The 14,233-nt window shown below is 38.0% G+C and overlaps 1 protein-coding gene across 2 annotated transcripts in view; it reads left to right on the top strand.

The window, feature by feature from the left end:
• The first annotated feature begins 2,869 nt into the window (after nt 1–2,869).
• Nucleotides 2,870–14,233, top strand: part of magi2a (membrane associated guanylate kinase, WW and PDZ domain containing 2a) — a 116,099-nt gene continuing 104,735 nt past the window's right edge. The window contains exon 1 of one of the 2 annotated variants that reach the window (XM_015045154.1): nt 2,870–3,551. In XM_015045154.1, the coding sequence (XP_014900640.1) occupies nt 3,251–3,551 (301 nt within the window). In that variant the 5' untranslated portion in view covers nt 2,870–3,250. The remainder of the gene's footprint in view (nt 3,552–14,233) is intronic. The other variant, XM_015045155.1, reaches the window with a different exon arrangement.

Below are 14,233 nucleotides of genomic sequence, written 5' to 3'. Positions count from 1 at the left end.
AAAAGCTCCTAATCACATTTATATGAATTTAGTGTTTCGTATATATATTTTTTTTTCATTTTTTACTTTTTAATTCAGCAACAAAAGAGGTAATTACATTTAATAATGTGAGAAAACCACTATTTTATGTCTATACAGTCAAGATTTAATACAACTGACACAAAAAACACTAAAATTTAATGTATTTTTTATTACTATTAACAAAAATTTAGCCTTAAATTTAAACGATTATCCATCTTGAGGAAACTCAGGTTTTTAAAAAGATGGCCACTTATCTAGTCAATCTATAAACAGAGGTGAGCAGAGTGGCCAAAAGTTTTACTCAAGTAACACACATTTTTACTTAAGTAAAAGTACTTACTTACTAGTAAAGACATATTTGGTAATTATGCAGACCAAAATATAAAGTTAAGTGTAAATTTTGGAGATTTTAAGGGTCAACATGACAATAATTCATAGAAGTAGCAAATAAATAAGATAATTTTCCAAAATAATTTATTTAAAAAAAAAAAAAAAAAATTAGAAAACTTTAGAAAAACTGCGGGTTTGTGTCTCTGGTGAATTTTTAGTTAAAACATGTTTGTTTTTCATTCAGTGGGTAGAAAATCCAGAAATTTTACTTATGATACTTCATAACAAAACTACTCAAGTATAAAAATACTCCTAAAAGTAATTTAACTGTAATTAAGTAAAATTAGCAAGTTACTACCAGACTCTGCTCAGTAATTGATAACTTGCATCAGTGGAGTCTAAAAAGCTTCTCAGTTTGACCCTCATATTTATCTGTGAGCATCAAACCACCAGTGCTGGGTTTTTGGTCAGCCGGTAGCCGAGTAAACGGGTCAGACGGAATCAGTCTGAGTAAGACTCAGAAAGAGCAGCTTTCCGTTCAGTCATTCAGTCTCACATACGAGGCGTGAAAGTGTAAAACAAGCAGCCAAATTGCCAAAAAATGACTCTGCTGGAGCGGGAATGGCATCATTCACTCAAATGGAGTGAAGATGACTTTTTCACCGACAGTGAAAGCCATCGTCAGGCAATTCCTCTTTACTCCAGACCAAGTTTAATTATCTTTTAAAGAGGTCTGTCGTAAGTATTACATTATGCAGCGGAGAGATGTTGCATTCCCAGGAGCAGCATCACAGACCGAGCCGATGAATTCCCATCTGGTGGCGCAGATATGACCGTCTGATTTACTTAAAATGCAAAAAAAACAACAACAATGGAGGCCGGGAGGAATTTAAAAATACTTGTTTATTGTGAGACAAACTTGTGGCCTCATTGTGGCCCACCCATCACATCTCAGAGTTTAATCCCACACATTTATCCCGGGCTTTTCATTCCCTGAGCAAAGCGGCTTGATGTTTTGTTTTTCTCCTCCCCAACACTTATTCTGCCAGACGCAGAGCATTCCTCTCCCTGTTTAAACAGCCTCCTGAATTCCTGTCTTGGTAAAATACTCCCATTCCCACTATCACTTCCTTTCTTTGTTTTTCAACTTGGCACCGATTCCTGACTGGACTTCTTTTGCCTCCAAATTACAAAAAAATCTAAAAATTGCAACATTTTCAGCTAATAATCGATTAATCGCTAACTGGAGTAGTCTTAAAAAGACAGTGTTTGCTAAAATAACAACATACTCAGAGTGGTAGCTAAGAAAATTTTACAAAAAATGTATATATTTTGTATTACAGATTTAAAGAAAGCTTTGTAGATATCCAGACACCCACAGGTGGCACAGTTTTAACTTTATTTGGTTCAAATTCAGTGAAAAAGTAAATTAAAATTCCACTCCATTTTCACAGCTGACACAAAAAGATTCATTCAAACTCGGTTTGATTCGACACCACAGTTGCAACATTTGTTACATTTTCAGCTGCTGTGTTTCACTTAAACTTCACTTTGATAATTAGAAAAATCTGTTTCCCTCCTCGCCTGTGGAGGCGCTGCACCAAGAACTAGTGAAGGAAACGACATGAAAATCTCAGAAGAAGAAGAAGAAAAGAACGCAACTTCCTTCTTGGGAAAATGTAAACAAAATCAGATTATAGGAAGACAACAAGTGATTTTTCCAGCTAACTGGATTTGCAGGTTTGTTTTGGTTACATTTACCCAGAATCCCCTGCGCTGTGGTCCACTTCCTGGTTTTGGAGCGGTTTCCGGTCTTCTTTGAGTTCACATTAAGCATTCAAACTGCACCAGAGTTCACTTTAATTGAACTGAGATTGAGGTTTTTGGGCAGACCAGAGTTCATTTTTTGGTCTGCATCAGAGTTTGATTTCACATTTTAATAACTTAATTTCCTGCAGTTGGTCTCAAAGTCCCACACCATCATACTGCCTCCACCGAACCATGTTTGGCTTTTTAAGGAAGAATTTTGAAACATACAAGCATTTTTCTTACTAATATTGCACCATTTAAGTTGATTTCTAACAATTTAGAGAAGCTTTGTTGCAATAAATAAATGAAATAAACTTACACAAACTTACTTTTGTAGTAAATTTATTTCAACAGCTTTAAAAAAATCAAGAACAATCAGAAAAATGATTCAAATGTTGCTGAATGGAGGAGCTATTTGATCTACCACAGCCTAAATTCCCACTTTCACTTTTTTTTCCTATGGAAAGCTGGATTTGGGAAAACCCTCTCCTCCCTCCTCTTCCTCACCGAGCCTTCACATCCGGGTTAGTGGCATTGGTTTGAGCTTCATGCTGCGTTCAAGAGTCAAACCGTAAACTTGTACTTTTGAAGTTTAAAAGTTGTAATGGTGTCTTTTTTCTGTTATTAATCATATAAAACGTATGTAATTTTTAGAATATATCCTGAAGTTATCGCATTAATAAGAAACGCATTAATATTCCAGGTTTATGGAAATTTACGGACTATTCATGCATGGTTTTACAGTAGTTTCATTTTAAGTGTAAAATAAATAACTTTTTTAGCAATAATGTTGTAAAAAATGTCGCAGTTTCTCTTCTAGGCGGGTTTATTTCCTTGACATTTCGTTAGTGTGTGGTGATAGTAGTATCTCCGAGCTTTTAGGGTTGTAGTGAACGCATCACAAGTTGAGCAGCTCAGTTATCCAAAAACGCAGACTGATGATCCAGCTGCTGAACGCTGACATGGATACAACTGCGCCTTTCCACTGAAACGGGACGCATTCCAGCGTGAACTGCGACACCGCGGGGACGCAAACGGCGACGGAAAAACTTTTCCTTTTCGCTCACGACTGGACTCATGTAAACTCGCCATGTCCAAGACCCTGAAGAAGAGGAAGAACCACTGGACCAACAAAGTCCATGAGAGTATCCTTTGCAGGAATGAGGAGGGGGAGCTGGGGCTGGAGCTGAAGGGCGGCGCGGAGCACGGACAGTTCCCGGTCATCGGCGAGCTCCTCCCGGGCAGAGCCGCATGCCACAGCGGGAAACTCCTCCAGGAGGACCTGCTGCTGGAAGTCAACGACACCCCGGTGGCTGGACTCACCACCAGGGATGTCCACGCTGTGGTCAAACACAGCAAAGACCCCGTGCGGCTCAAGTGTGTCAAACAAGGTAAGGTTTTCAATTATTATTTTCCGGCTCTCGCTGCAACTTTGGGAGGTCTTTTCTTCCCCTGACAGCGCTCCTATTGTTCCCCAGAAACTGTTAACTCCTGCAGACTTTGTTATTTTGCATCGCCGCGCTGAAGAAAACCATTTCCCACACTCAGCTCGCTGTTTCTGAATGTTTGTTGTCGTGTTTTTAGCGCCTAGAAGCGATAAGCGGTGGTTTTACTTTAAGGGGGTGTGTTACAATGGTAGCAAGTAGAAAACACAGATTACTGAGGCGCACATAAATCAGGGAAGAATGTAAATAAACAATAACCAGCGTCACACACAGAATATAACCAGTGTTGTTTTTGCTTTAACTGTGGCCGTTTGAGCGTAACATTTCACCAGATTTTCTACTTAAAGGTGTAAAATTTGCATCTTTGTTTTTATATATTATTTCTGCACATTTTATGGCATTGTTTTTTTAAACTTTACCATTGCAAATATTCCGGGGTTTTTTCCTTCAAAATGTCACTTTTTATTGTCGTCGAGCTGTTGTATATGCATGAAATATATACTATTATAGTCATTGCATTGGAAGATATTATTAATTTCTCATTTTTATGTTTGCCAATTAGCACTTTTGGTTTCTATTGCTGTGAAACTCCATCTAGAAAGCACACATACTGCATTCACACTGATGGCGGTAAGTTATGTTGTAGCCACGGCTGCCTTTGGGCTGACTGCCATCCATATTCAGATGATTGTCGCGGCTGAAATCCAGATAAATCGAACCAGATTTTCTTATCTTTTACTGTCCAGTTTTGGCTAGCATGTGTTTGGAAGACCAGGGATGCCGCTAAATACTTCCTGGGTTGTGTACAGACACATTTCAACGCACAAACAGCTGTGAATTACGACTAGAAGTAATTATTCCTTCTCATTTTGGCGCCCCCTTTAGGGTGTCGCCCATATGCGACGCATTTGTTGCACCTTTTGATTTTCACTAATATGTGAGGTCAAATGATAATTCTATTATTAGAAATTGGTCAAAAATGCATCTATATTAGTTTATTAAAAATGTTTGATAGTTTTTCGGTGTTTGAAACCAAATATTTACATAAATTGTATGAAACAAAGTTTTTTTTTCTCAGTCTGACATAAAATCATAACATTAGAGTTACTTAGTTTGGTCAAACTCATAAAAAGGTACAAACTATATTTTCTGGGTTTTGTGCAGTGATGGCTTCTTCCTCTCTGAATGACATTTCAGCTCATGTCTTCCAAGTCAGTGACATCATAATTTAAAGGTACAGTAACATTAGTGTGTGAAAACTTCCAGTTTTAAATAAAGTTTCTGGGTAAAAAAAAATCACTGGTCTAAATTTGTCTGGCTTCTTGCAGAAAAATGTTTAGTCTGATTTAATGTCGGTGAAGAAAAACATTATTTTTCTCTTTTTTAAAAACAAATCATCATTATTTTTGCCAGCAGTAATTAGAATTTTAGATTTAAATTTTCGTTTTTCTTTGCAGAGCAGGAATTGCACAAATCCGGTTTGTGTTGCACCGGCTGCGATAAATTGGATTTGAAAATTGGGAGGAAATCTGTTTGTCTCTTTTCCAACATGCTGCAGAAAACAAAAAGCACCACAAAGCGCGATAAGGCCACAGAAATCTACATGAGTTTATCACAGTTTAGTTTGTGTTTGTTGTGTCTGGGGGGAAATCCTCGGCGAGTTTGCTGGTTGTCCGGACTCTGTTGCTAAAAAAACCCCCCAGCGTAGGTCGAGTAGATTTTGCTTGGCTGGCATTATCTCGTGTCGTGTCACGGACGCTTCCCCTGCCTTTGATCTCAGCTGCTGATCAGACTTGCATTGTGCACCGGAGCCAGGAGGATCTCTGGGATCTCATTTTGAGGTGAAAAATCTTTCAAAGCGCTATAAGAGGCTTTGGATCAAAGTGTCAGCTCGTGTGTGTGTGTTTGCATGTGCTTAGCATCACAACAGAGATTTATTCAAAAAGCATCCAAAGCTTATATCAAATCGATGTTTTTTTTGCCCATGAAATGGTTGCATGTTCCAGCAGCTGGAGAAGTGAGTGATCTGCTCCTGTTTACTCGTTAGGCTGTTTATAGACTTCGGTCTTATAGGAGAAAAAGCAACAGCCATAGAGCTGCTTGCAGATGTAGATGTTTTTCTCATCCAAGCTGAGATTCAGTGATTTCTTTTATCTTAAGGTTTCTCTGAAGCTCAACTGCATTACTCTGTAGTAACCTGCAGCTTAAAAAAAACACCTTGATTTAACTTTTCTTATGCATTACCCTGGTTAACTAGGTAACAAAACATTAAACTAATCAAGTTTTTATCACATCTCAACTAGAAGTAGGTTTCAATGACCTGTTAATGGTTTACACATAGTAAAATATCAGTTTTGCATGAGTGTAACATAATATATTTAATTTGAAAAGATAAATTAAAGTAGTGTTTGTACTGTTGCTAAATATTTCTAATGCAAAAACATAACAGGAAAGAGTAATGGAGTATTACAACCACATTAAGAGAGGAAAAAAATAAAATTGCAAGAATAAATTTGTCATATTTCAACTTATGACATTGTTGTTGAAATATTATGATTTTATTCTCATATTAACATGAATTTATTCTTGTATTATTTCGACTTTATTCTCAGTTTTATTACGTCATTTACTTACAAGTTTATTCTCATAATTTTATAATTTTTTTCCGATTATGGGCCTAAAACTCTGTCATAGGAAAATGATAAAACAAGTGACTGTTTTATGTTTTTAACTTAAACTTTTCTTGACGTTACCATTAACTATTTTACCTGCTAACATTTTATATGTATTTTAAATCCTTTGGTCAAAATCTAATTTTACTGACCAAGAACTAAGATGACTTTTATTGGTTAATTATAGGACACATACTACTCTTAACAGTAGGAAAGCAAACATATCAGGGTTTGCTCCCACTAGTTGATTCTTTACTGTGACTTTTTACGGAGCTCCACTAGTGCCAATCATGTGATAAAAATGATTTCTCCAAGACGATGAACGAAGACGGAGTACATCCCCTCGCCGAGTTGGAAGATGATACTAATTGTATAAAAAATGTAAATACCAAATTTACCAAATGGGTTCTGTAAACTCTAGGACAGTCTACTGGAATAGAGGCGTTTTGGTTAGCTACCCCCAAGTGGAGGCTGTGAACCGCAGCGGCATCCGGCCATGGTTCCTTTGACCCATGTATTTTTGTGTTGGATTACTGCCAACTAAATTGAACTAGTGCCGAAACAAATCTTTAAAAAAATCTTTAAATGACTGGAATAATGTTGCGTTCACATCTCATGCGTCAGGAGCGTCTGGTTTAAATTCAAAGTCTATGTGGAGGCGCGTCGAGGGCCCGTGTAGCGCGGCGCGATTGAAAGCGTTTTGACACCTCAAGCGCGTCCGACAACGGAAAACTATGGCTAGAGCCGCTTTTAATGGGCCTCCACATGGACTCTGAATGTAAACCAGACGCCTCTCGCGCGTGAAACTTGTAGAGTAAAATCAATCAATGAATCAAATTTTATTTTTATAGCACATTTACAGCAAGGCATTTCAAAGTGCTTTACATAATTAAAATAAAAACAGCATGTAATAAACAGTGAGAAAGAGAGAGATTTAAAAAAAATATCATTAAAACGTAAACATTGAGAGAAATAAAAAGCTGTAGAACTTTAGTTGAGACGCCGTCAACTGGGACTCCAACCCTTTGGACTTTAGTCAAAGGGTTGGACAAGGACTCTGACCTCTCGGACCCTCTTTGACAAGGACTCTAACTTCTCAGACTTTAGTCAAAACGCCGTTTGACAAAGACTCCAACCTCTCGGACTTTAGTCAAAACGCCGTTTGACAAGGACTCTAACCTCTCGGACTTTAGTCAAAACGCCGTTTGACAAGGACTCTAACCTCTCGGACTTTAGTCAAAACGCCGTTTGACAAGGACTCTAACCTCTCGGACTTTAGTCAAAGTGCCGTCAAAAAAATGTCAGGCGTCTGACTTCAAAGTGCTCCCGAGTTGAACTTGTTTTTGACGCGCAACACGCATTGGCTGTGAACGCACCATGATGTGTAGCAACGCATCATGATGTTGCGCTTTTCATCCTCAAACTTTTTCTGCTGCCGTCTGCATGTCGGTTCGTCCTGCTGAGTCAGTGGAGCATCCTGCTGTGCGTCGGGATGGAGGAGCAGCAGGATGCAGATGCTTCGCTGTATTTAACCAATCAAACTGGATCGCTTCAGTTTTTTTAATGATGATCCGCGTCGGATGTCATCAGCCCATTGAATGACCGTTATTGACGGTTTGAAACAAAAAAGTCGACTTTGCTGCTGACGAATAAGTGCGGATAATGTTCTGCTGCTTCTTTTAATTCTGCATGACTTGGTGGGATTTTTTTGTCAATATTTGCTCTGAGTGAAGCTAATAAAGCCTGTAAGCTGCTCTGACGTCACTGCGACTAGTCGACATCGACTCAACTTTTGTCATGTTGTAGTCGATTTCAAAAATATGAAGTTGTGGAACTCCTAAAACATTTACATTTCTTGTGACATTTTTCCCCTTTTTAAGCATATTAACAGTTTAAGGAGTTTGGAACCAAAACCAAAAACGCCAATAGCTGCATATTTTATGTCTTGACGCGACCGTAGAAATATCACGTACTCCAATTTGGTTAAAAACCAACATGTAAATTATGAATAATGACTCATGAATTGGTTTTTTTGCCACTTTTGAGCCTCCTGTCAAGGAACTAATCACTGACCAGCTTCCATACGTGGCTGATTTCCAAAGTATCTGCGTGGCCTTTCTGAATAATACATCAAGCTCTGCTTCCAGTGGTTTGCTGCTATATTAAAAGCTGTTGCTTTCTTTCTCTCTGAATATCTTGCCCAAAGTGCCGACTTTAATTTGTCTTCCCCGGAATTAAAAATGCAAGTCTTATTCCTGCTCTGAAACATAAATGTAAGCGGAGGGTTTTTAAATTCTTGGCCATCATTAGCTTACATTGTTTGCATGAGGTTGGGTTGGTTGTTGCTTTTTGGAGTGATCATTAGATTAGTTTGCAATCAGGACATAATTAGGATTTGCGCAAAGCAAAAATGGTCATGGATGTTGTGGATTTGATGTCATTAAAGAATAACGATGCACATTTTCTCTGTGTCTGTCCTTGAATCATCCAACACTTTTCTTTTAAGAGCAAACTAATAAGCTACAGGAAAACCTGAAGGCATCATTAAATGAAATAATACAGTTTGGAGGTAAACTCCCTTCACTCGGGTAGGACTGAAACGATTAATCGTGATTAATCGATTTATTGAAATCATCGACTAAGTTAGTATTCAATTAAATTTGGAATACAGACTTAAAAAAATACTAAATGCTGTAAGAAGAACAAACTGAGTTTTTCTCTTGTTCATTTTAAATTTTTTAGTTGCAGATGCATCCTTTGCTACAAATCAGAAAGAATGCTCTGATGTTTTATTTGTCTTTAAAAAAGGAATTGAATTGTTTGTATTTTTGTGTTTCAAATGTTTTGTAAAAAAGAAGTGGTTAAATGAAAAATCAGCAGTATAAGCCCATTTCTAAATCCGATAAATCGTCAGAATAGCCAATTAATCGATTATCAATGTAGTAAGGTAAAAGTCTTGTTATGGTGACCAGATAGTTAAAAGTTGATCTCTTTCACAAAATATTCACAAATCTGCAAAGACGAGACAAAAATAAAATAATTAAGATCATTTTAATTTATGATGTGATTAATTGATTTATTGCTCACTGCGACAAGTTTGGAAAACAATCCTGGTGTCGAAACTGATTCAAATTTAAACTAGTACTGTTATTGTCAAAAATTATTTCTGGATCTTGTTTATGCCAGAAAACAAACCACGTTAAATTAAATGAGCTTCTCTGTTACTGATGAGGAGAAATCTAAAATATTTAGAGTTAAATTAGGAGCTTGTTGATGGCTACTAAGTGTTTTTTCTGAACTTGCTAATAATAAAAATGTTTAAACCTTTTAAAGGACTAAATTGTTTTCATACAAATAAACTTCTGGCCAGAATTGCAGATGTTTTTATTTTCTTTTTTAAATATTCAAGATGTTTGCAGTACATTTCATTAGCTCCTGGTATCTTTGTGTTTGTTTTTTTTTTTTAATCAAACAAGCTCTAATTAATCTGAATTTTTAAAAAGTATTCATAATCATCTTAAACTGAAAATTAAACCCACTTGCATTAATATTTTATCACAGTAGCGCCACTACTGTGATTATAAGAGACATAAACCAATAAAAAAAATATTCCTTCGTATGTTGCACTAACCAACCAAAACAGCAGTAAACAAGGCCACAGATTGCTGTATTTTATAAGCATAACAAATCTCTCTGTACTCAGTCTTATCCTTGAGTAAACTGCAGAAACGCATCTAGTAAAACATGAAGATGAATTAGTTTCATTCTCAGTGACGTCTGCAGAGTTTGTATTCTGGCTCCAGTCGGGCGTTAGGCTCTTCCTGCTGCTCTCCGCTGTGCGGCTGAGACCCGCGTTCTGATTGAGGCGTCGCGCTCGGTGCTGCCGGGCTGCAGCAGGTAAGAGCAGACGTTTCCAGGTTGGCCGGAGGCGATCGCTGTGCTTGCTGGGAGCCCACTCAGAGTTCGGCTGCAGCTGGCAGAAAGTCATTACGGCCGGCTGAGCGGCGGGAGCTGGCCGTGGCAGCACCTCTTGAGTTTTAAAAGGCTGTTTCCAGCCAACTGCGGGACTCTGGTGACAGCTTTCCTGCTTGGTCTGTAAGTGGAGCACTTAGGTTGTCAGTGAAATATCTTGGGAGAGAAATATTGCCGGGAAAGCAGGTTACAGGTGGCGATGCTGAAGAACCGTTTTGTGAGATTTCTGCAACGCAAATGTGAAACAATGGATTAAAAAAAAAAAAAGATTCCAGCTATAAACTTGTTTAAGTCCTGTGCAGCTTCCCTGTTCGTTTTGGATGACATCCCACAGCATGATCCGGCTACCACCGTGTTTTACCATTGGGATGATGTGTTTAGGACAGTGATGCTTGTATAAGCATCACCCAAAATGAAATATTTTTCATATTTCATTTCATATTCCCAGCATCCTGTGGAAGATGCTGGTATTACAATGCAAGGACACATTCTCAAAGTTTGATCAATTTTAAATCTTAACGAAGGTTTAACACTGGAACTGGGAGACATTTTAAATATTGAAAATAAAAACAATAAATAAAATGAATTATAAAGTCTGTCTAAACAAAATTGTCCTTAAAAAAAGGTTTAGTTGAAACAAAAGCACCAGACTGAAGACTTTTATCATCCAGTTTTTATGAGAAAGACGGAAAAGCTATAAATCATGCCAATGGAAATTATTGAGCTCATTTTAATTTAACGTGATTTATTGATTACCATGACAGGCCTATTTGTCAAAAATCTCGACTGTCTTGTTATCACAGCCAAACCTCCACTCACCAGCTCATCATTAATCTTTCTCCATGAACACGACAGACTTGAAGTAGCTTTAGTTTCCTGAAGAAATGTCAGATCACCTGCTGATTCTGAGTCACTGTTTGTCTTTTCTTCACAGCTTGGAAAAACGACAGCATTTTGCTTTTTAATTTTCTTTATTAAACAAAATGATGTCTGCTGCAGCAGCTCAGTTTAAGATGAAGCCGTTCTGTTCACTCCGCCGTGACACGGAGTGAGCTGCGCAGGGAGAGGGTGTGTTTTACGACGGCGCTAAGTTAATGACGTGTGTCCAAGTAATGCCTTGATGGATGTGGGTGATGATGGGTTTGGACCGGTCATTTGAAACATGGGACGGGGCGATCCCTGACAACTTGTGTGCAGTTTGACACACATGCTGCTGTTGGCAGTGCAGTAATGATTCCTGCAGTCAGACTCATCTGTCATCTTGTCAGAGTCCCACTGAGGGTGTAAAGTTGCACCAGCGATTGCAGCATAGATAGCGTGGCACATACACAGCTGTTTAGAAAGATGCTGCGCTCCGGAGTGTGTGTGTGTCTGCATCCCTGGAGCTTTCGTTCCACTTACCACATCCTGTCCAATCATGCTTGACAGAGGTTCGGTGGTTGTCTCTCAGGACAGTTATGCTCATACAGTAGCCACCAGCTTCCACACACGTCGCAATTTTTCTCTTCTTGTCGATATCAGCCAGCTGTTTAGGTGTTAAGCTGACTGAGCGGCCAAAAGCTGTGGGCTTTATCTCTCTGCGTTGTAGACAGTACCAACTTTCAGCAGTGTTTGTCTTAGTTTCAATTTGGAGTGCGCTATATAGACGGTATACGGTAGAAAAGATAGAAATTTGGCCTACGATAGAGATCTGTAGTTTACCGGCTAACTGCGGTGATGCTTGTGGATGAAGTAACCGGCCGGCATCAAAACAGAACAGCAGAAGAGCTCATTAAAAAGGCAGATGGAAAAACGGAAATTATAAGGACATGGTTCAGGTTTAACCTACGAGGTGTTAGTTCGACGCTCAGAAGGAGCGCAGCAGATGTCGCGGTCAGACAGCAAGGAAGTAAGGAGTAAAAGCACACACAACATTGGTGCCACCCCAGCCAGGACGCGCACGAGGAAAGGCTCACCGAGTCCAATGAGCCCCATCTCTTATCCCTCCTGCCGTCTTAGCGTGATGCTCAGGAGGAGCACGGCAGATGTCACGGTCCTTTTGATGTTTGAGTGACATCTGCCGATCGGGGAGCAAGGAAGCAAGGGGTAATGGTGGACTCGGGATTGGTGCGACTCCCACCGGATAAAGGCATGGGGTCAAGCTCACATTGGACCCCGTTTCTTACCCCTCCTGCCGTCTTGGCGTGATGCTCATGAGGAGAGCAGCAGATGTCACGGTCGGACAGCAGGGAAGAACCTTACGGACTTTCCAAAACCACAAAAATAAAACCTTGTAAAAGCGTACAAAAAGTATGTAATTTTTTTCGTTTCTGTTGTACATTTTATGCAAATCATATATATATCTTTACCGCCATCCATCACAATTCATATTGTGAAATGAATTTTATGCCATATTCCATAAAATGTTTGACTATAGTCATGAAGTCTCATTTGGTCAACACTTTTAATGCAAAGTTAAGACTTTTAATGGACTTTTAAAGCAAGTTTTAATGCAACTTGGATTTAAAACTTGCATTAAAATTTTTAATTCAACTTTTAATGCAACTTTGCATTAAAAATATCATTGTTCCCTAAATAGCACTTCATGACAAGTCATAAACATTCAAGAAGACGGTGTCGGTCAGACGGTCAGTCTTATGCACAACCCTTCAGATAAAGTGTTGCCACCTATTTTAATTAGCACCGTTTACAAATATTAATATTTACAATCAAATCCTTTTTGTTCCTTTTTAAATCTGTCATCTTCTCCAGTTATTTACTCAAACATTTGCTTAAAAACCATATTTAAAGTTAAACGTTTACTTCTGCAGAGCCGACTTGTTTCTTGATGTGAGGTAAGTGATTATTGTAGCATTTCTGCAGAGAGTCTGAATTTTAATGAACAGCAGAAAAGCTCATACAGTATCTTGTTAGCGGATGTTTTGACAGTTAAGCTGTCAAAGCAGACGCTATTTTCAGCGTTAGACAGTGACTGAATCTTTTACATCAAGCTCTACATGCAGGTAATGTTGCTTTGAGTGTCTGTGTGTGTGACATTTGTTTAACAAGAACACTTGTTTGCCAAGCAGCATTTTTTTTGTTTCAGATCTCAGTGATGTCTCTTTACTTCAGAAATATGTTGGCAACACATCACTGCTGTCAAGTTGTTTTTCTTCTTCTTCTTCTTCTCTGTCAAATCCACCCAGATTCAGAAAGTGGAGCAGCACATAGTGAGCAACATGCAGCCAGTCAACCCACAGTTCAACTTAAATGACCTCCAGCTGCTTGTGACATGAATATAAATGAGAAATAAATGGGATATTTTCTAGGGAAGATGTTGGTGAAGGTGAAATTGGTTGAAGGGAAAATGAACTCTGTGGCCCCAAGCAGTTGTTGCTGATTCACCAAAAAGACGAAGATCGATATGTTTCGGCTGACGCTTCGGGGTTGGTCCGACTTTCTCTGCTCGTCTTTTCACCAAACAGACTTTTTATGTTCAGTTTGGTTCATTAACCTTTAAATTTGGGAGATTAGGTGAGTGTTTTTTTTTTTTTTTTTTTTTTTTACAGAAAAGGATTTATGCCACTGAACAAAAGAATTGACTTTAATCTCAAAATTCTGACTCTTTTCTGAGAAATGTTTTTTTTTTTCTCAGGATTATGACTTTTTTTGAGAATTCTGATTTTTTTTAGAATTCTGCATTTTTTTTTTTATTTTTTAGACTTCAGAATTTTTTGAGGATTTTGTTTTTGAGAATTTAGATTTTTTTGTTGAGAATTGTGATTTTTATCTTTTTATTTTTGAAGAATTCAGATTCCCCCCTCTACCCTCCTGAGAATTCAGATTTTTTTTAAATTTTTTTTAGAATTTATATTTTTTGATGATTCTGATTTTTTTTTTTTTTTTTTTTTTTTTTTTTTTTTTTTTTTTTTTAAAAATTTTTTTTTTTTTTTGGGAATTTTTTTTCCTGGTTTTTTTTTTTTTTTTTTTTTAATTTTTTTTACC

This window comes from Poecilia latipinna, unplaced genomic scaffold (genome assembly GCF_001443285.1).
Source record: "Poecilia latipinna isolate Pla-1442-1.1 unplaced genomic scaffold, P_latipinna-1.0 Scaffold710, whole genome shotgun sequence".
NCBI lineage: Eukaryota > Metazoa > Chordata > Actinopteri > Cyprinodontiformes > Poeciliidae > Poecilia > Poecilia latipinna.
Note: the sequence above shows the minus strand (reverse complement) of the source record. Positions and strands in the feature narration are given on the sequence as shown.